At 44.4% G+C, this 22,210-nt stretch overlaps 2 protein-coding genes and 1 long non-coding RNA gene across 5 annotated transcripts; 1 reads left to right on the top strand and 2 right to left on the bottom strand.

Moving 5' to 3' along the window:
• Positions 1–510: 510 nt before the first annotated feature.
• On the bottom strand, positions 511–2,932 carry LOC120433177. Its single transcript, XR_005608388.1, has 3 exons — positions 2,864–2,932; positions 2,658–2,747; positions 511–1,727 (listed from the first exon to the last, which is right to left on the bottom strand). It is a non-coding gene; the product is annotated as an uncharacterized LOC120433177 (long non-coding RNA).
• LOC116332292 (armadillo-like helical domain-containing protein 4) lies at positions 882–8,483 on the top strand. 3 transcript variants are annotated; one of them, XM_039599026.1, is made up of 8 exons: positions 882–980; positions 2,100–3,001; positions 4,242–4,616; positions 5,114–5,266; positions 5,394–5,546; positions 5,706–5,737; positions 6,193–6,342; positions 6,457–8,483. In XM_039599026.1, the coding sequence occupies exons 2-8, from the start codon at positions 2,119–2,121 to the stop codon at positions 6,529–6,531; spliced, it is 1,821 nt and encodes a 606-aa protein (XP_039454960.1). In that variant the 5' UTR covers positions 882–980; positions 2,100–2,118; the 3' UTR covers positions 6,532–8,483. The 3 variants fall into 3 exon arrangements, with proteins under 3 accessions (XP_039454960.1, XP_031611058.1, XP_039454961.1); XM_031755198.2 differs by having other exon boundaries at positions 894–980; positions 2,097–3,001; XM_039599027.1 differs by having other exon boundaries at positions 894–980; positions 2,097–3,001; positions 6,193–6,327.
• A 962-nt stretch (positions 8,484–9,445) lies between these two features.
• naa30 (N-alpha-acetyltransferase 30, NatC catalytic subunit) lies at positions 9,446–17,216 on the bottom strand. Its single transcript, XM_031755142.2, has 4 exons — positions 16,075–17,216; positions 15,244–15,367; positions 14,979–15,034; positions 9,446–13,209 (listed from the first exon to the last, which is right to left on the bottom strand). Exons 1-4 carry the CDS (start codon positions 16,903–16,905, stop codon positions 13,072–13,074), a joined length of 1,149 nt encoding a protein of 382 aa, XP_031611002.1. The 5' UTR covers positions 16,906–17,216; the 3' UTR covers positions 9,446–13,071.
• Between the last annotated feature and the right edge of the window lie 4,994 nt (positions 17,217–22,210).

Below are 22,210 nucleotides of genomic sequence, written 5' to 3' on the forward strand. Positions count from 1 at the left end.
AGGTGAGATGTGCTTCTGTACTCACAGCCAGAGGTATGTGACTGAAATGATCACTAGATCCGATAGCAAGTAAATGCAGGGCCACGATTGCGGAACCTGAGACTTTTACCCTATAAAGGCACCTTGTAGGGAAGAGCAGTCTGTCATGATTTAGGAGATGAGACATCATCAATTCGAAAATTCTGAACACATCTTAATGATCACCAAATCATTTTTACTCTTTACAATAATTAGTTAACCCAACAAAACACACCGAAGTACCGAGCCAATACCAATTCCAGTGTTAGTACAGATACTATAGATATTTGGATTGAACACCTCAAATGATCACATTAAGGATGTCTTCTTCTACTAAGAGAAAAACCTTTAGTGATCACTTATATGTCAGGAGTATCGGAACAGCTGAGACGCATTTTTTCTAAACACGCTGCGCCAAAAACTGGACCACCCCAAAGAGGCCCATAAGTACTGCTTTTAATCTAATGCATCAGGCTTCTGTGACAATTAAAGTGAATTCATAAATATTTTTATTAAGAACTCGAGAACCTTTCCACTCTCGTCTTTTCACACAGAGGAGCAGCCGAGCAGCTTTAAGTGGGGGTTACGGAGCTGTCTATTCAGCACCACCACCAGCCCGAAGTGACCCTTTGGGAACAACTGCACAAGTCTGCATTAGAGACGAAATAGAAAAAAGAAAGAAGTGACAGAAGCATCTGAACATTTGAATCAGAGCTCTGGCTGTCAGTTCATGATAAATCTTGCAGATTTGGAGCATTTGGTGGCAGCACTTCAGAAGCAGGCGGAGGTACGTAGGCTGACTTTGAGTCAGTGACGCTGAGCTGCACAACAACAAGCCTCTCCAACATCTTGCCTTCCACAGCGCTGAATTTGTGTGCGTGTCCGACTCTCGTTTTTCTTCGCGCACAGCGAGAGAAGCTCCGTGTCCTCCGAGCAACGAAACCCGTCATGAACTCTACAAGGTAACACTCTATTTTTAGCTCTGCGCGACTTTAATTGTTGCCTAATGCAAAATCTCGCTTTCGACACCTGAATGTGACGGGTGATGCGCCTTGGGGGAATGCATCGGTGCCCGTGAGCCTATGCATCACTCCTTTCAGTGCAGACTCGAGAAGTATGATTCAACACCGCAGTGTGAATTTTGTTTACAACCCAAATTCTCCGGTGATCGTGTTGTCATGTGGAGGACTGCATGAGCGTACCGGCTGAGTGTATCAACTGTATTGATTCCGTGGAAGGCAGGATAGTGGGTTATCCTGTAACATGCAGTTCTGTGCATAATCACTGCTGGGAGAGAATTTCACTCAGACGCTCGTCTGACTCAGGCAATAAGAAGGGTGTCAACCCTGCATGTACTAGCCATCTCTCTCATTTTGACAGCAGTGATTGGTCATTAGTTGGCCTTTGTTATCACATCAAATGAAGCAGTAAACATGCCATGGTACATGATTTTTTCTTTAAATGTCTTTAAATCCAGTGTGCAATTGGACTGTGAGCACACACACATTCTTTCTGAGGAACGCTCTGTTTTGAGCTGGATGCAGTTGAGTGGAAATGTACAAATTTTTCATGGAGCCATCTGAAGAGGATCCTAGAGGATAGAAAACCTGGTGCTATTTATAGGTGAAGTGTGGAGGGGTGCTGAGGATTGCTGTGTCAGGTTCCCTCTCTTTCTCTCTCTGTTTCTCTCTCCCACTGAGCAGCTCCTTCTGTTTATACAAAAACAAACAAAAGAGTCAGAGATGAAAGGGAATTTCATCTGCATTAAGAAAAGAAAAAAAATGCAAGTGCAACATCAAAGCAAAGGCAGGCAGAAATGCTCTGTTAATCCTCTTCTCTGAGGTTATCAATGGCGATCTGAAATGAAACACAGTTTGCATTCTGACCCTTTAATCTATAGTTGAAAAACTTTCTAACTTGGCCCTGCTGGGTGTCCGTCTCCATTCTCAAGCACCGGCACCGTTGCTTTGTCCATGTCTGTATATGTCATCTGGGAGACAAGGCGTAGAAGTTGTAGGTAGGGATTGGTTACACCTCTGTTAAGCCTGTTAGCATGTGTCATTTCTGTTCACTGTCAGCAGGCACTGAGAAGAGCCAGAGATGCTGATGCTTGGGATGCTCCATCACCTCCTACTGACTGGGACGTGTCTCTGTGTCTACGGAGCCCCGTTCAATCTCCCACACTTCAGCCCTACGCAGACCGGCTCCTGTGAAGGACTGTGTGCCAGCTCGGTAACAACCACCGGGTCAACACATGCTACAGATTTAAAACCTACACTATCAGAATCCAGACATGAGAGTGACCTGACAGTGAATGTAGGTGGAGGAGGAGGGACTGGCCCACATGAACAACCCAGGGGGACAGATGCAGTGACGCAGACAGAAAATGGGGACAGTCTTGATGGAAGATCTAGGCTGAGTGAGGCTGGTGGAGAGGCATGGAGCCAAAGCGCCGAGATAGAGAAGATTGGGATCACATCTGAGATGAGAGACTCTGAAAAACAGTCAGAGTCTGTGGATTCAGAGAGCAAAAAGGAGGATGCACCAGTTCACAGTGAGCATTTAATTCCAACAGGTGGGACAGAGCAGTCGGACATGGACACCAGTACCCGAAAAAGGACTCCAAGTAGATTACTGACCTCCACTTCAGCACCATCACACCTGCAGACTTCGTACAGCCAAAAGAGTAACCCCGCTGGAGCATATGGGACAAAAAGCTTTGATTCTCACTGGGATAAAGACACAGAAAGAAGTTTGCCAGAACCTCCAAATCCCTCTGTTTCCCTCTGGACCCAGACCTCTCACAGTCCCACCCCTCATGTTTTTACCCATCAGACCTCCTCACCTTTGGCAATTTGGGGCCATGACAGCACAACTATGTCCTCACTACCAGACCCCTTTTTACCTGAAATCGGACCGAGCCTGATACCCAGAGAGGATGGCCCAGAAAGTCTGTGGACTGAAGCAGCAAGACCTGGCGGAGGTAAGGCAGGACAGTTATGCAATTAATGTTTGCGTAAAATAGGCATGCACAGATTTATTGGGGTGGCACTACCTCTACTGCCTGATTGTTCATCAGTTGCACATGTGCACACTAAAAAGTCACAGTATGCCTTCAAAGTGTGCGAGGTATTGCTCCACAGTAATCTTCACCCCAGTAAGAATTCATTCCAACAACATTCCAGCTTGCTAGATTTCAGAGGGTTTCGTAGGGCTTCATTAAAAAGTATGGCAGAAATAGGAATGACATATCCAGCGGCGGATTTTGTCTTTGATGATTGGCAAAGAAGGCGCCTCCTTTTGCAGACTCCACTTTGAACCCCAGCTGGGACCCGTGGCAGTCTAATTACTTTCTATTCTTGACTCGAGTCTGAAAAAAGAGAACACACACACACACACAAGCCTGGAAAAGGCTGGTGGCAAGGTACGTTATGCAGCTCCGTGGAGGAGTCAGTCCCCTCCTCTGTCTATATATATATATATATATAGACAGAGACATTTGGGGCTGTATATGTTTAGCCCCGAATGTCCTCTCACTCCTTCTCACCCTTCATACTCTCCATTCAGGCAATTGTGAAAGGGCCAAGCTGGTTATTATTCAGTGAGTCAGGGCAGGGAATTGGATTAAAGACGTCTGTCTGTGCCAGTGTGCGTCCATGTGAGGATTGTCTGTTTGATGAGACTTTCTCCCAATGGCAAAGGAAACTCAACTCCCAAAATAGTCTTATGTAAAAGGATTGCAGCGTTCAGAAGCATTTTTCCACCTCCTTCAGAATGCTTTGGACTATAAAGGTAGTAACAGTTTCTCTTGTGACAGCCCTCCTTCCTGTGTGCTAGCCTCTTATCTCAAAAGAACATTTTTTTTCCAAACCATCTTCTTTTCATTGTGCCTTTGCTGCACTGTTTTGAAGCAGTTTATAATGAGAAAGCTGCGTGAGCAAAGGAGAAGCTGTTTCAAAGGGCCGCTTTCTGTCATAAATACTACATAAGCTACAGTATGTACTGAATACAGCTGCTGCTTCTCTGTAGAAAACATGCATTTTTAATTTTAGCAGTCAGCTGAATTGTGTGTAGAGAGACAGCGAGACGCCTGTCTCATCGTCATTTGTCTTCGTTCAGTCAATAAATAAAAGCCAGCTGATCGGAAAAGTTCCAATTAGATTGTGATGCTACACACAGTGACTTTCCATGTGACTCTGAGCTTGTCTTGGCACCACCTGCAGCGGAAACTGCGCTCCCAATGCCCCAGGATGAATCCACAGAGGCCACAATGTCATCGGAGGCTCTCCCTCTCATCTTTGAGCCTTTTGAAGACATCACATCTGAGAGCGCGACGGCGACAGCAGCAGCAGCGGTCACCCATGTGTCAGGCAGCAGCCGGCCCAGAGGCCTTCCTCGGTCAGAGGCGGGTCTGGACCAGCTGGTCACCATAGAGAGTGACAGAAACGGTCCATCACATGCCTCACCCGTCCTTATTCCAGACTGGACGTCACCTTGGCAGACATCTGGCAGCGAGCTCTTAGAGCCATTCAGTTCCTCTGGTCCATCTGCTTCTCAGCAGCAAGTCAGAACTGAGCCGGACGACCATTCGGAGAAAGGTGAGAGAGATGATGTGGCACGACCCGAATGTGGATATTAGATCATATGGAATCATGATATAAAATCATACATATAGTCTGTGTGTAATGTGTAAATGTGCCATATAAATAAAATCACCATTGCCATTAATTTTTTTCTCAAGAGTTGGTCAATTTCCTACAAATTAAAAGTATTTCACGGTGGTGCCAAAGTAGAAAGTAATTTTCTCTGTGTGAAGATGCCTCGGTGGGTGGAGGTGAAGTTTTTTGGCCTTTATTGGTAGGTTTCATGTTTACATTTACCTTTTCTAAGTTTGCTTCTGGCCAGACTCCGTGTGACACTGACAAAGTGGTTGAATCTTTCATCACTACCACTTCATTGTGGCATGAATTGACCCAACAGCTGCAGAGACAGCAGTATTTTATGCTGTGCATGGCTTTTGAAGTTGCACACTTGCAAACATGTACAGCTGTGCTCACACTGCTCCTGCTGTCCTCTTATTCTGTTTTTCATTTAGCAAACGTGGTCTCTGCGGGGACACTAAACCTGGAAGACAACGTGTCCTCGGCCGGCCCCTCCCTCTCATCTTTCCAGCAAGCAATGACAATGGTAACCATGACAACCCATCAGCCAGCACACAAATCCACATCAGAGGAGATGGACTCTGAGGGTAGGACAATTTTTTAAATGCCACCTACAAGCCACTCCATTTGTGAAAATGTTCATGTTCAGTCATAACACATGTCCCTCTGCACATCCTCCAACTCTCCTGGATGATTTTTCTTTATTCTCTACAGAGGACCTGGAAGATGACTTTGAGAACTCTGAGGAATCGGTGGAAGAAGACAGTGAAGAAGACCAAACAGAAACGTCTAAAACATCCTCGACGCAGCCTCCATACAGTCTCATCCCGCCACCTCCCGTCTGGGTTCAACGCAACCAGGGGCTGAGTATGAGAACACAATTTCTAACCCATATTTTTAATCAACAGTGGGACATAACTTTTAGTATTAGCACTTCTACAAACATGTGTTGCCCTCTTATAAAAGACCTAAAAAAATAAAGAAATGTTCAGATGTGTTGCTAAATGAATGTCTCCTTTCTCCCAGTGCGTAGCTGGGTGGAGCTAATCAGAGAAAAGGTAAGCCTACCCTCTGCTGTCTGTAAAAAAGGTCAATCAAAAATATGTTTTTCTTTTACCTCGCCATGAGGCGACTGATGACTCACAGATATATCTTTTTCTCTTGAGCCACCAGGCTTTTCTTTAAGGTGCATACTGTAAATATCTGTTACATGTTCATAGTTTTCAGTGGGTTGCACAGTTAAAATAGTTTGATGATGATCAAAATATAGATTCGTGCCAGGTGTACTTAATAAAGAACGCTTAGGTCATTTTCCATAATCAACTACAGTATGTTAGCTAATCTGTATAGAGCTGGGGGTGGATAAGCTGGAGGTGGCGGCTGGGGAGAGGAAGGTCTGGGCTTCTCTGCTGAGACTGCTGCCCCCATGACCCAGCCCCGGATAAGTGAAAGATGGTGGAAGATAATGGATGGATGGGTTAGGGTTTGACCTCTATGCCATCACCCTCTACAGGCGGGTTACGTGTCCGGGATGTTGGCCCCTGTGGGTATCGGTATCACAGGGGCCCTGCTAATTGTTGGCGCCCTCTACAGCATCAGGATGATTCACCGCAAGAGGAGGAACAGCTTTAAACACCAGAGGAGGAAGGTCAGACAGCAGGAGGTCAATAACTTACTTTCTTGTTTTCACTCGTTATTGTTGACCGGTCACATGGAGCAGGTCTCTGTGGATCTTAAATGCATAAGCTCAACCTTAAAATGATTTTTCCCTCTCCAGCAACCCCGAGAACCCGGCACCAGCCGTCAGGACCAAGCCATGCTGCTGGCCGACAGCTCTGAGGATGAATTCTAATGAGAAGCTTTTGGGCCTCTTTTGTTGGTGACCAGTCGCCATTGCTCCTAAACTGGATGTTTGGCAAACACCCCCATCGCTACTGCATCTCCACTTACCCTGGGGCTGTTTGGGTATGACTCCTCTGATCCACTGAAAGGGACTGAGCATAGGGCAGTATTTGCATAGGTGGCGCACAGGTCAACCAGGCACCCACCTCCCTTTCTGAAATTATCTGAGCACTTGTCTAAATGTTGTCAGATGCTGCTGAGTCTAAGAGTGTGGTAGGATTGGTGTTTTCCACCTTTTTTGACAACAAAAATAACTAACTAAATAAAAATAATAATGCATTGAGGGAGCGGTATTCATAGGATGGAAGTGTTGCTGGTAAATTAAAAGGGGAGACGTGAAAGCCAGCATGTTTTCCGTTAAGTTATACATTGAATGAAAAGTGACGTGACACAAATAATGTAAATACATTACATGTAGTACATGTAGCTGACTGGGGGTCAGTTGTGTTAGTGTAAATAAAGTCTTATGTATTCCTAGACTTCAATAATTTTGGGAAAAATGCTAATTTACAGGAAGCTGGATTAGATCACTGGAAGCATATCTGTCTGTAAACTGAAACTAACAGCTAGCCTAGCTTGGTCCAACAATAACAAACATGTTGGCTAACATTTCCAAAACTCACTACGAAATCAATCTTTAAAAAAATAAATAGAAAAAATTTAAAGTATTAGTGACCTCTTAATTATATTCTAACCATCAGACAGAGTCAGGCAAGCTTCAGGCAAAGCTAAGCTGAGAGCTACTGAGCTAAAAAAGCTACAGGACTGTGCAAAAGTCTTGATACACCCTGCACTTCTTACTATTTTGCAATGAAATTGGGAAACAGGTAGTGTTTTATTTAAAGATGCAAACAGCTTGAACTCTCTTAAGCAGCTTTCTTGTTATTTCTTTTAAGTTTTCAGGAACAGTTCTCCAGGCTTTTTGAAGGACATTCGACGCTCTTCTTTGGATGTTGGCTGCCTTTTGTTCTGTTCAATAATGCTGCTTCAATGTTGACGTCCAGGCTGTGAGAAGCCCAATCCACAACTGATAGTATTACGCTGTCAGGTATGCTTTTACTGCATTGCTAAAAAAAATTAAGCTGTTCCTCTGACAGTACTTTGGCGTTCCAATTTTGACAAGATCGTCAAAACTACTGCCTGAAACGCCTCCTCAAACCATGACAGAGCCTCCAACGTGGTTAAGTGATGTTTGGACACTCATTTTTGTATCTTTCTTCTGACCTCTGTGGTATTTATTGATGATTAACCAGAATCTAAAGATTTTGATTCATCACTTCATAAGACCTCTTGCCAATGATTTTCAGTCCAGTTCTTGCATACCTCAGTCTTTTCTCCCCTTCCTTAAGAATAGCTTCTTGATAGCTACAGAGAGCACTGAGATCATTTTTGACGAGGCTTCAGTGAACAGTAGATGGACCAACTGTAGGGCCGGTCTTTGCTGGATTTTTCCTATTTCTTACGGGCAGGACTTTCAAATACTGTTCATCTGCTGTAGTTTTATGTCTGCCACTTCTTTTCTCCCAGACTTATCCAGCTTCCTCAAATATTTTAAGGCCACACTGAACACCACACCAAGACATGCCAGTCATTTTTGCTAATAGCTCTTTAGGAATCACCTTGATGTAAAAATACTGTTTCATATATGTCAAACTGTTATCTTTGGGATTCTTCTGAGAAACTAAAGAAATGGAAACAAATCAAGTGACAGGCTGCTATTAACAAACTGCCTAAAGGTACAATTTAAATTGGTTCTTCGCCAAGTTGTCTATTACACTGGTTCATCTCTTGAGTTAGGTGCCTTTTTTATTCTTGAATGATTCATAAGTCAGTATTACAAAATGAACATTCCTCTGAAAATGGTCAGGTACAAGGACTGGACTGAAATTAAGTGAAAAAGCAGCCAATTTCATGCCAAAGAAAAGCCTGGAGAACTTGTGAAGTTCTACTTCTAAAAAAAATAAAGTCTGGCTGGCTGCTTGGAAATAAATACAAAGAAATGAAGCGTGGCTCAAGAGCTTTGCACAGTACTAGAAATCTCTACCATCTATATTATCTTCACACACACTTGACAGAGTAGTATTAAACTCTTTTCCAACTCTTCTTAAGGAAGTAAATAAGCATTTTCTCCCAAAATGTCAAACTATTCCTCATAGAACCTGTCACATACGCTTGGTTTAAAGTGTGAAATTTGTGCAAATGCAAATGTTTTATTGAAAGCCATCTGTTCATATTAGTTACTGTGAGAAACATGTGCAAAAAACCACCATCCTATAAAAGTATGTAGCATAATGCGGTATGAACTCACTGCCACTTACAACTCCATTTTTGTCCCCAAGTGCATGACTGCGCCTCAGTCGATTCATACGCTGACTTGCTGCAGAGATTTCCCATAAATTAAGTGTTCCTATTGGCTGGAAGAGCACAAACACAAGACAAGGAAGCAGATTCATATTTTCGTGTGTGCTGATCTGCTGCTGACAACGTGAAGGGTTTTGTTAGACGCTCTCAAACCAGAATTTCACCTTGCTTGGATAAAATAAGCAGAAGTCAGGTTAAGTTTAAAATCTCGTTTTTGAAAGATAAGTTCAAGAAACTTCTCTGCTGCAGTCCAGACAGAAAAGAGGCACAAAGTAGTTCTAGGTATTTGATGCACATTTGTTATACCAATGTTAATAAAGTGTCTTTTGTTTAAGAAAAAAAAAACATTTTCTGTAACTTCATCAACCATCTGACATGCTTAATGAACAAATGCCTGTTTATACGATATAATACTCTTTTAGGGTATGTGTGATGTAAAATGGTAGACCCTTTTCCCCCCTCTTGATGTGGATGTGATCAAATAAACAGCTCTTTTTGATGTCTGATTGTGACTTCTTTTTTTGACACACAGATACAGCCGCTTCAGACAGCAGACAAGACAACCCAGTTTTACAGCATTAAAAAAAAAAAGAAAAAAAAATCTAATAATTTATTTCTGTGTTCTTTTTCCACATTAAATAAAAGCTATTGGACATTTCCAGATCAAAAATAAATCAAGAGAGGGGACAGGAAGAGGAACAGAGAAAAACAGACATGCAAAGAAAAGAAAAAACTTTTGCTCTCCTCTTTTCACACTTCGTAGATGGTAGTGGAAAGGCTGCAGAAAGCCCCTGTGGACCAGCTGCTTGCTTGTGTGGTTTTGTGTCACATTTCGACTGCCAAAACAAACGCTAATAATAATTATCTGATCAATGAACTTCCGTCAACTGTGAAATTAAGGGTTATAAATTTAGGATTTCAGTCACCCGAGGTCATGACAGCACAGTGGATGATCAGGATGAGGGGAGGGGGAAAAAACAACAACTGTTTCTGATGTCATTTCAGGGCAAAACTGAGTCTCTGTGAGGAAAAACTGGGTAATGTATGCAACGCCACAAGGCACGGCTCCAAACTGATTATTGATGACGAAGCCCTTCGGTCTGTGAGCGTGATCTGAACACAGCCACTGTGGCAGGCTGTAATGCCCATATATACCCTAATGGAACTGCGACAGTTTGGCATGACTGAGGCAAAAAGACCCAGTTCCTTCAAAACTGAAAACACCTCTGTTTGAAAGAGGGAGATGGGTGGGACCTCCAGAATAAACCACAAGTAGTTTGCTAAAAATCTAAACAGTGTCTGATGAGCAGCAAAGGTAATAGTTGGGGTTCGGGGATCTATAGATTGTTTTTGTACTTTCACATCATCTCTGGATGGGGTTAAAGTAGCACAGAAATTAAAAATAAAAATCAAATCTGATAAATCAACACAAATTGCCCCAAACCCAACAGATGATTCACAAAAAAAACCAAAAACAAAACACGCTTTCAATATATTCAATGAATAGAACAACACTCGTATACAAATCTGAAAAAACAAAAAACAAAACTTGTCCATTGTTCCAAATGCATACAGACACAAACTTACATAGACAGACCATTATGTGGGTGGTGACTCTGTAAACATCTACTCTCCCTTCCAGTCCTCGGCTCCTGGGGTGTACCAGCTCAGCTCAGTGGTTGAAAAGGGGGAATAAACACTAAACATGAAAAGAGACGTATAGTGTTGGCTAGCGTATCCATCCCTAATACATTAAAACTCCCTGTGATTGTTTGCTGAAAGCATGTGTCTGTTCTGGTGTAGCAGATTTTTAAAAAAAATGTTTTAAATAGTGACACATGGCAGCGCGCTGTGGTGCTTTCTACTTTCAATATTGTGGAGAAAAAGCACACAGATGCCCAATTGCATAATTTGTTCTTGCATTTGCAACCTGTGAAAAAAAGAGTTTTTTCGCCCATCAACAACCACTGCGATCTCGCTTTCTGGCTTCGCTACAACACCAAGCACTAACCCTACTCCTGAAAAATAAGGGTCCACTTTTTTTTTTTGTTCCTTCCTGTATCTAACGAGGAGTTCTTGTTGTCCTTATAAGGCCAGAACAAAATGGCAGCACCTTTTAGAGGCTCTGATTTTCCTGTGCGGGGCAGGGACAGGGTGGGGTGGGACTCTGAAAGTAGAGACTTAAAGGTCTAACAGAACATGATCCACACCATTGTCAAAAACAGCAGGAGACACACATTCATACTCACGCATACACACTGCAGCAAATTTCCAAAGAGGTGCATCTGACCTTTGTTCAATGCTGTTCAAGCAAGCTTTCTTTGCCGCTTTAGTGTGTCGTCGGACCGCCCGGGTGCATCCGTTCGCAGGAAAGGAGATCTTAGAATGTTATAGCGAGGTTGGCGGTGCATCGAGTTAACGCGCCCGGGAAGTGCATTATGGACTCGGCCGCTTGAGAGCGGCATGAGGTTATACAGGTGTCAAGTAGACAAATGGAAACAAAGTAAAAGTGAACAAAAGAATAAAATATGATCTGCTAAGAATACTTCTCAATTTTTCTCTCTCTCTCTTTTTTTTTTTTTTTTTTTTAAATTTAAATTGCACGCACACAGCACACTCATACAGGAATCCAGCATATGTAACACTTTGTCTCGGATCTCGTGCTTGGGCGGACCGGAAGCGGCTGCAGAGCTTTGCCCACTCAGCGGGCAGATCGCTGTGGCGCTGATGGGTTTGAGTGGCACTCGCAACAAGGAGATTCAGGCTAATATTGCAAATTAGTAAACAGAGGAGATATCGGACCACACCATCATCGGTGAGGAGTCTCTTTTAAACATGCTGTATTCTCCTTTTTCTTTTGGGAGGGGGGACTTTTCCAGTAGCTGGCAGTGCATTTGGGAGGGAAAAAAATAAGTTATGATCTGCAAAAAGCAGGCAAACAGAAAAAACTCCTCACCCACATCCTGTCTGGGTTGGACGATGAGGACAGTGAAGCTTAGGTCCACGAGTCGGGCAAAGTTTGAGGTGCTAATGGAGTGATTTGTTTCAATCAGCTGCTCTGCGCCAACATGCGTACACAAACACAGAATGGGCTTCTTGGAGAGGGAGTTGGGGAGGTGGGGATTGGCCTCAGTCTGGGTTAATCGACAAGCTCTTATTCCTGTGCTCACATTGAAACAAAAAGCATGCATATCTTTACAGGCTTCAGTCCTGGGGGCTGAGGCAGGTGATGGAAGAAGCAGCAGCAGCAGCAGCAGTAGCAGCAGCAACAGGGGGTGGGGGAGGAGTGCTGCACCTGCTGGACAGGATGGGGAAACAAAAACATACCAAGCACACGCAGTCATACAAATGTGTTCTTCACTCGCTCACAGTGAAACCAACGGCAAATGAAAGAAAGAAAAAAAAAAAACAAGCCACTTGCTTTCTGAAAAACACCAGGCGGTACAAACACACAAACTATAGCTTTTTCCGTCCCCCTGCCCAACATATAAGGGTAAAAAAAAGAGAAAACAAAACAAAAATAAACTCCACAAATATCTTCCCAGTCTGTGTTTACCGCTCCACTTCCTTGTTTCATGTGGTGATGATTTTTTTTTTAAAGTTTTTTTCCTTGTGTTTTTTAAGTCTGCTTTGTCCCGGGTTCTGCAGGATTTTGGTGTGGTGCCTTGTCCTTTTTGTTTTGTTATTTTCTTGTAGGGGGTGGGGGAGTCTGGATGCACATCCTCACCTGAGCTGCCTCACACCTGGTTGAAGAGGCGCCCCCGAGCTTCCAAGGTCACAATGTCCCCCAGTCAATGAGGTCACCCTCACTCGCCCCGCCCTCGTCACAGAAGGCAGCGGGAGACCCCCCGTCGTGTAACACCTGATGGGATTTCAGTCCATTTCTGCCTAAACGCTTGTTCAGAGGTCAAGGATAAAAGGAGGGTGTGTCTGCTTGTTTTATGCATACTTATGTGCATACTCCTTGGACACAGGAATATGTGTAAGTGTGTGTGTGTGTGTGTAGGTGTCTGTATGTGTGACTATAAGAGTGAAATGACCAGGGCAGAGCTGAGGCCGTCAAGCTGATAAGCGTTCGAGGTGAACAGCACCTGCTGTCCCGTCCTCCTCCCGTCCCTTCTGTTTTCCGCTAGCGGAGCCACAGTTTGAGCCGCAGCGCGTCCACTCCATTCAGGTAGTATCTGAAGAGCCGCTTGTCTCTGACGAAACCCAAGTTTTCGTAGAGCTTCAGGGCTGATTTGTTGGTGATCTCAGTCTCCAATACAACCTGGGAACACACAAATGAGTGCGTGAGTGAGCAGACTGAATTTTGGAGCCTGTATTTGCTATTTGGTCGTTCCTGATTGTTTGGACTGGAACTCTTTACCTGAAGAATTAAAAAAAAGTTAACAATACTGAAAATGAACTCGTTTGCCGTCATGGGATCAACATAATATTTCCCCTCTTTGTCAGCATACACTGCCTTTACTTGGACCCATTTTTTTCAGCCATTCGAGACTAATTTGCGTTAAACAAACCTCACTCCCTTGCTCCTAACCTGCTAGCTCCAGGCCTTTTCTAGACAGGAGGGCTGATCAGTCACCGCTGTGGTGGTCCTCAATATAAGCCACTCTAGCCAGAACAGATGAAAAGCTGGTACATCTGCTACTAATTTGAGCAACAGCCCAGTGCAAGACAGTGGAGGTCCAGCAAATCCACAGGATAAGACTCCTATAAACATTGCAAAGAGCGTATTTCTCCCATATTGGCTTCTCTTTATAGGACCCCTGTTAAATCCAGAATTTAATTTAAAATACATCTCCTCACAAACAAGGTCTTGAAAATCAGCCCCCATCTTATCTTAAAGACTTCGCTCTCCGACTCCAGGCTTACTTGTGGTTCCTAGGATATTTAAGAGTAGAATGGGAGGCAGAGCCTTCAACTCTCAGCCCCTCTTCTGTGAAAACAGCTCCCAATTTGGATTCAGGAGACAGTCTCTACTTTTAAGTTTAAGATTTCCTTCTTGATAAAGCATATAGTTAGGGTTTCTTCCTGTTAAAGGGGAGTTTTTCCTTCCCATTGTCACCAAGTGCTTGCTCATAAGAGGCTGTTGGGGTATTTTCTGTATTATCGCGGGGTCTCCGAGGTGACTCTTGCTGTGATTTAACATCATACAAATGAAATGAAATTAACAGTTGAAATATTTTCAGGGGACAGCAAACACTTTAGACATCGATAGGCACTTGTACAGTATATAGTGACAGCGTTTCCTCACCTTAGAAACCTTCAACTGCAACTGTGACAAATAAATACTCAAACTCTAAACCTACCTTACTTGTGTGTCATATCTTGGTAGCTAACAAGCTGTAGGTGCAATATTTAAGTTGCTATTGCAAGTCACTGCTTTTATAAGAGAAGATATTTGGATAGAAAGCACGAGCACAGGACACTGAAGACCCACCCACACATTTGTTTGCAGTTACTTGTTCTTTTTCTTTTTTAAAATAAGTAAAAACATATCCTATAAAAACATGTACCGTTTGTGTGTACACATTCAAAGCACTGGATATTGCTGGGTTGTATCAGAGTGTCAGCTCTTTGGTCTCAACCAGCAAAGAGACTGAAGAAATCGTAACGCTGTATCACATGTTTCATCTTCTAGAAGAATTCAAAGTCTGCAAAGGAAGCAGCGTGAATGTTTGGCTTTTCAGGGAGAGGCAGAGCATATGAAATAGTTTATGGTAGAAGATCAAGGTTACCAGCTAGTTTAGATAAGTGAAGGACAGCCCAGGAAAACTGGACCTTGAAATAAAAACGGCTTTAAACAGCTATAAATGTTCTCTCTTTCAGTTTGTGTTCCTTTCAGAAATCTACAACAAAGAAGGGAATGCCAACAGTGTAACATGTGTTTATACTATTGATTTTATGTAGGATGCATATTTTCACAGTACGACTGAATACGCTGGCACTCTGGCTTGAATAACGGCTCTTATGTAATGTGTGCAAATGTGTTAAAGTTTGGTTCATAAACAATGCCACTGGGTCTAGCTCGCTTACCTCGTCGCAGTCGCCCTCCACCATGGCATAGATGGCCTTTTTCACCAGATTAGTACCTGAAACAAAAGAGTGGACTCTAAGTAAGAGGCTAAACCCATTTATGGCCTCCATCTCCAATATATTAAAGTATAACATTACTCATCACTCTGAGTGCAGAGTCTATCTAAATGGTGCATTTGCATAAAGAGATTTGGTTGCCCAGGACAGCAGAGAAGACGGTGAAGGGAGAGACTGAATATTCTGAAGAGGAGCGCCGAGATCTCACCTATGCTTTTCCTTCTGTGTTTCGAATCCACGGCCAGCATGGCAATGTAGCCTCGACGAAACATCTTCTTATGCATGTCAAGCTTACATACAATGGCTCCGACACACTCCTGCTCCACCATGGCCTGAAATGCACACACACAACAAAAAATACACGCTCAGTGGTTACGAGTGTCCACTGGGGTGGCCGCTGACAGCCTAGCAACCGTTCCTCTGAAGTTCCTGTCATCCTGCCAGTTCAGCTGGCTCCACAAGCTGACCTCTGACCTTTTTATCTTTTCTTTTTTTTAAATAGCACTTCCTCTTCTGTCACATGTGGTGATCCAGCCAAAACTGGAAATGGGATGTTTTGGACCTTGATGGCCACAGAATGAAAAGAAGGCAGGCCAGTGTTTTCAAAGCAGAAAATGCTACCATGACACAGCACATGCAGAAGGAAACCTAAGGCACATTACTCTCTGCTAATACTGACGATTAGATTTTATAATTGCTTTACGTTACAAATCTGTACATATATGAGTGGGCTGGCACATTTCTTGATTCATTAATAACCTAAAAAACTGAATCAATGTTGGATCTGTAACAGTAGATGACAGGTTGTTTACTGCCTGCCAGCAGTAAAATAGAAACTAAACTTATGAGCTGAAATGTTATTGACATGTGTGTGCTTTAGCTTCAGTACACGTCAGCTCTGACAGCCATGGACGTACAGTGACATGTGGTGAAAAATAAAGCTGTCACACCCAACTCCTATAATACTCCTGCAACTCAGAGTAACCAGTCCGAAGTCAGACTTCATAACTGTGAGCGGTGCGTTCAATCTACTACTTACCAGAAAGCAGAGCTGCGGCCAGTTGTGGATGAAGTACCTGTAAGTGTAAATTGAATAAGGCTCAGATAAGTCCTTGGTGATCAGTCTCATGATCCACGGCATCTGAAGTTCGGACTCATAGCGGACATAGCGGATGCCGTGGTTCTCCCCGGGGGAGCCGCTCAAGTCGAGCCGGGCGAGCTCCTCGGCCGGCGGCTGCTGCAGGTCAGCCTGGCTCTCCTCACCGCCGGGCCCAGCAGCGTCCGGCTGCTCGTCACTCGAAGGTCTAGAGGGCGGCGTGTGGTCCAACTCTTTCCCCGCTTCGCAGGCCGCCTCAGCTGTAGTGAAACCCGGCATCCCGTTCACGCTATTGTTACCATGAGGAGAGTGACTGCCGTTTTTGGAACAGGGGCTGTGGCCTTCGTGTTGGCAGTGCTCACTATTGTTCCTAGCGGCAGGAGCCTCCTCGTTGCTGCCAATGCTGTTGTCACAGTTGTCTACGGACGATCTGGGATTGTCAGGCCGGCTTCCTACGTGCTGGTGGCTGTCAGGGTCCTCTGAGGGGCTTGCCAAGCCGTTCAACTGCTGCTGCTCTCGGGCTTGCATTTTAAGGTGAAGCGCCGACGGGCTAGCTCGCGCTAGCATGTTTTTCTGCTTCTTCTTGACCGACCTTTTGACTTCGTTTACCGACTGAGACTTCGTCCCTGTACCGGCGGGCACACACTGCTCCCCGTGGCACGCCGGCTCTCCGTCTTCCACCGCCGGCTCCGCGCTCCCAGCCACGGGGAAAGGAGGAATTTCAGCCGGGGATGCAGGCAGTGCGCTACTAGGCCCAGGCGGCACTGTGGCCATCCCACTGCATTAAGGTGGTGATTGACACTTGGAAAACGTTGAACACAATTTCATCCACAAGGCGAAGGCATATACAACCAATATACGAGCTAGTTCATCGAATATTGCTTAAATCCAGGGTTTTCTGGGGCGATAACGTTTCCGCTGGCGATGGTTGTCGCTGCTTTCTCCTCGATTTCCCTGCTGCCGCAAAGTGCCGTCGCAGCAAACGCCATTGCAACGGCATTCATACACGTTTTACGACAGTAGTGTAACGCACGAGTGTTGCACGGTTTTTCCCACTTCTGTTACCCCCTGCCCCCCGAGTCTGTTTTTTGGTCATCCTTGCACCTTGCGAAACTTTTTATATTGTTTGTCAAATTTATCTAACCAGTCAATACTGACATTTACCTCCTTCTGTTCGCCTTTATGTTCTGTATAGTTTAAATAACATATATATGTTTGTGTCGTACCCTGCATTACCACACTGTACTCACAACATTCTGGTAATGCAACACTGGAGAAGTCAAAGGTGACTGAGAAGTCCTTGTACTGCCCTCTTAAACCCAAGAACATATTCTTCCTTACCAGCAGAGGGCGCCGAACCGAAGCTTTAGCATATGGAATAGTTTTGTAAGAGCAACAACAACACTGCGTTTTCTCCACAAGATGCCGCCATTCGACCAGTTTGTCGCTTCATCCTGCAAAGTAGGTGCAAGTTGGTGCGTGTATGTCCAGTAGTATCCAATTATGGTCTACTCTCCTTTCCAGAAGCATACTGTAGGCTGCTGTTAATTCATCATTCCCAGGATGCTGCGAAGCAAGAAAACCACAACACTGCAGTTGTTCATATTACACATAACATGATAATAATACATAATAATAATTACATTTGTTTTCTGTTTATATTTACATTTAACCATTTCCTTTAGTCTGCTAAGAACCACATTCATATTCGTCTTTCACTTTTGTTACATTTATTTCCTTTTAAGGTTTCATTTTTCCCTAACCTTTATTAGACACAAAAGTACAGAGAGCCGGCAGAGAAGCATGGAGAGCGTGGAGGGAATGACATGCATGAAATGGTCTGGGGCAAGCCTCAGTAGCAGCCTTTGGCATACGGGTCACCTGCTCAACTACAAAACCTATATAGATTTATCTTTGTAATCAAAATAGTCTAGGCTCACACTAGAGGAATAATCTCCAGATAAAATTTGCCAGGTGCACAAGTCTAAGTCATGAGTTTGTAGTATTGGAACAGAGTTTGTGATATCGTGTGCCAAGAAATCCCCCCAGAAAAAACAACCAAAAACCAAAATTTTACAGGAGGCAGCAGCCTGCCTGTGGAGAGCGAGAGGAGAGAGATTGTGTGCCAGCATAGGAAGGAGAAGACAACAACGCAGAAGACTTCGCAGGGGTCCTTCCCCTGTTACACTGTGAGGGTGAACACAAAGTGTGAGGTCACTGAAACTCAAATGTAGCGACAGGAAGTCAAGTGATTCTGAAAAATGTTGTTACTGTAGTATTCTGTTGCACACAATAGGCCATGTTTTATTACCGCAGTACCTGTTTCTGAGTATTGATGCTCCCCATACCCTGTTAACTGTGTTGCACATCTTTGTGTGACCACATGCTTTTCCCCTCACAAAACATACAAATTTAGGTGATCTTGAAATCAGCATGACATTACAGAGTATTAACTTTGATATATTTAAAACAGAAGTACAGTGCTCTAAAAAAGTCCTAACTCATAGGACAAGAACTTCAGGAAATGAGAAGCTGAATTATGCATTTCTATTCTACACACACATTCTGACCAAATATTTATATCTTTTGACTCCCCTTGTTTGTAATGTCGTTTTTGGTGGTGATGACTTATTTATTTGAATCAAAGGTTTTGGGTGAGTTCACTCTAAGAGCTGTAAAAACTGTACTGCTTAGCTCTTGTATCATAGCTCTTAGCTCTTCAGCATCATATTTGTCTTGCCTGCCAGCACCAAAGTTTGCTTTCTTCTCCTTAAAGTCCTGCTTTTTCTGTAATAGACGGTCAACATTTTGGATGTTTCTTCTTGCTCTACGTCTCTTCCTTACCTCAGGGTAGACCTCGACAGATATTCCAGCTTTTTCTCAGTTTTTTCTGGCAGATTTCTTGCAACATTTATGCTCCTCTTAAGTGGGGGGAATTTTTCAAATGAACTCAAATCTGCAGCAAAAACACTGTGACCTGCTGTACCTTTCCAAAAATCCTTTAATTCACGCATCAAAATTCAGCTTCTCTGTTGATGACTAAATAGTTTCCACAAGAGACATATAGGTGTCTTTCCTCTGCATCCTTACTCCTGTCCCTCTCAACTTCCATAAATATGTTTTCCAAAATTAAAATGATTGGCTCGCACCTGTGGCCACAGCACACAATTTAAACTATACTGCACATGAAAGTTCTTTATTTTGTTCACAAAGACGTGCCCCACTAATATTTGCTCAAACTGTGGACAGTTTTACCAAAACGAGGCAAGGATTTGAAAACCGCCATTCAAACTGGCAGTATCGCTCTGTAGCGCCCTCCAGCTGTAGCTCCAGGTACTCTGAAGTGGATCGCTTTCTCACAAAGACACAGTTGAGTCCAGTCGGTCTACCACAACCAGACCGTGACACAAAAGGTCTAAGTGGGAGCGCCAGATGCTAGAGAGCCTGACTTTGCTCTTTCATGCTAACACAGATTGATCTTTCAGTCGTTGTCTGTCCTACACAGCTACCATGAACATACGTGAGTTTTGAAAGGGAGTCATATTTTATGTATAAATATACATTACAGAGAAAGAGGCCGAGATAGGAGGGAGAGAGAGAGAGACGTCTCTTTTAAAGCTAAGCCTTGGGGCTGAGAACTCTCTGAAGAGCTGGAATCAGACATGCACAATCAGTTCCCCTCTTCAAATCTCCTTTGCAGGCCTATCTACTTGAACAGGCTTCTCTTAATTACTTTCTCTATCACTTAGGCGAGCCGTGGCTGGGACGAGGAGCAGCAGCGTCTCTGCCAGAGACATTTGGCTGGTTTGAACCCATATTTTTATAGGCCTATCTTTTTTCTCACAAGCCTGTCCCACACCTTCTCCCCGCACCACCACCACAACCGCCGCCGCCACCGCCACCTTTCTTCCCTCCTTGCCTTGCTTTCATTGCACGTTGCTCTTGTCTTTCCGTGGCTCTCCCCTATTCCAAATATCTCCAGGGTGTCAGTTGCGTCATGTGACTGGTGCGCTTGTGATTACAGCAGTTGGCAGACGTGCTAATCTATGAGGAAGAACCCAAAATATCTGGAGAAAAAAAATGACAGCATGTAAAAGAAGCATAAGGTCAGTATGGAGATCAGCGGAGAGCGAGAACACGGTAAAGACAACTCAGGGTTGACACTGAAACCCGAATTCCCTCCTCTTTCAAATCTCTCCGCCTGTCTTCCTGTCTGTCTGAACCGCTCTCAGGGGCTTGAGGCCAAACTTTGGACCCCCTCCTCCTCCCTTCCTCTCTCATGCTCCTGCCTGTCACATTGGCTTGCTCTCCTCACTCCGCTCACTTCCCTGTGTCCTCCTTCTTCTTCTTCTTCTATTTTTTTTTCTTCTCTTTTTGTCTGGCGTCTGGTCCACTAGAGCTGTATTTAATTAGTTTCTGTTGGGTTAATTAGGGGCTAAAGTTAGGGGGTCGGACCAGAACAAAAGCGGGTCAGGCTGGACGGATGCAGGTGCTCAGGAGTGGTTGCCAGATTCCACCGTTCAGATTAAGATGGCCTTGAATTGTCTGGAGTATTGGAGAGCAGGCGAGCCACTAGTAAATCGCAAGGAGGGGAGGTTTTCCACCTCACACGGGATGGCAGGCTCCATATGTACCCACGGCAGCATCACCATTCTTGTTTATTTGAATTTCAGCATCATTTCTACGCGTGTGCCACACCTGGATTCATCGCAGAGTTGGTCCAATGTATGGCGCGTGCAAGTGATGTCCTCGCCAGTCTGTTGTATGTTCTCATTCATATCACTGCCCGCCACCCTGTGCCCCCCACCCCCACCCCTTTTTTTCCCAGCAGTGCCAGCTATACCCTGCTCCTTTGGCTTGCGTGGAATTAGAAGAAAAATATGTGAGGAGGACATCAAATGACCAAACCAAGCAAGTGAAGCATACATAAAATGGGCAGCGGCAGCCTTTGAAGTGTACATCAGTAGCCCGAGTGAAGTGATCACATAAATTAAACGCATAAAGACAGCAGTGTAGATGTGAGTATAGACCGCTGCGCTTTGATCTCACCTGTTTACTAACTGTTCTTTTTGGCACATTGTTTGAAACTCACACATGCTGCATGCAACTCACACATTGCAAAAGTAAAAGAAAGACACCATTCGACCTTTTTGAAAGGGAAGGAGAGGAAGAGGGAGAGGAGAGAGGAGAAACGAGAGGAGAGGGATCTCTGGCATGGCTGGAGCCCCTCAGTGTGTGAGGGTCCTGGGGCCCTTTAGACAGGCGCCAGCCCAGCAGGGAACCAGAGACAATCACGCAGCACCAGATTCAATGCACAGAGATTGAGGGATGGGAGAGAGATGAGGAGTCACAGAGGGGTGGATTGAAGGGGGAGCGGGACAAAGAGGACAGCTGAGAAAGGTGGAGGACACGACAAGGAGACGAGTGGGAAGGGTCCAGGTAGAAATCGAAGGAGCGCAGAGCGAATGAGCTAAAAAGAGTTGGATGGAGAGGGGGAGAATGACAGCGCAGATCAAGAGGAGAAGTAAAAGGAAGAAAGAGCAAGCCTGAGAGAGATAGCATATATTCCCTCTGTAACAGTCTTTATCACCAGCCCAGATCGTGGCGTATGAACAGTGATCCAAGTCAACCATCTGCTGAGGCTAGATAAGCCTGGGAGAGCTGGGTATTGAGCTGTCACTCAGGGAGGAGTGCAGAAAAGGAAAGAAAGGAGGGGAGAGAGAGAAACAGAAGAGAAATAAAGACGGGACAGGAGAGAGATGGAGAAGAAGGAGGGAGGGAGGGAAGGAGGGAGGGAGGTGTCTGCGCAAGGTAGGAAAAATGAAAGGAGAAGATTTGTGCGGAGTGGAGAGCACCCGTCTTGTTAGAGAAAGACTTAACGTCAACTAGATGTCCGGCCCCGTCCCGTCTGATCTCGAATAATCCTTCGGTTAAGAAGAGGAACAATAAAAATGTTTTCTTTCTCGTCAGCCTACACGTCCCACACGCACACGTATATCACACTGTGAGACGCATCGACTCACATCACTCCTCATCACGCTAATGATGACAGGATGTTTGTTTGTTTTCTGTCACTGGC

This window comes from Oreochromis aureus, linkage group 15 (genome assembly GCF_013358895.1).
Source record: "Oreochromis aureus strain Israel breed Guangdong linkage group 15, ZZ_aureus, whole genome shotgun sequence".
In the NCBI taxonomy this organism is placed as follows: Eukaryota; Metazoa; Chordata; class Actinopteri; order Cichliformes; family Cichlidae; genus Oreochromis; species Oreochromis aureus.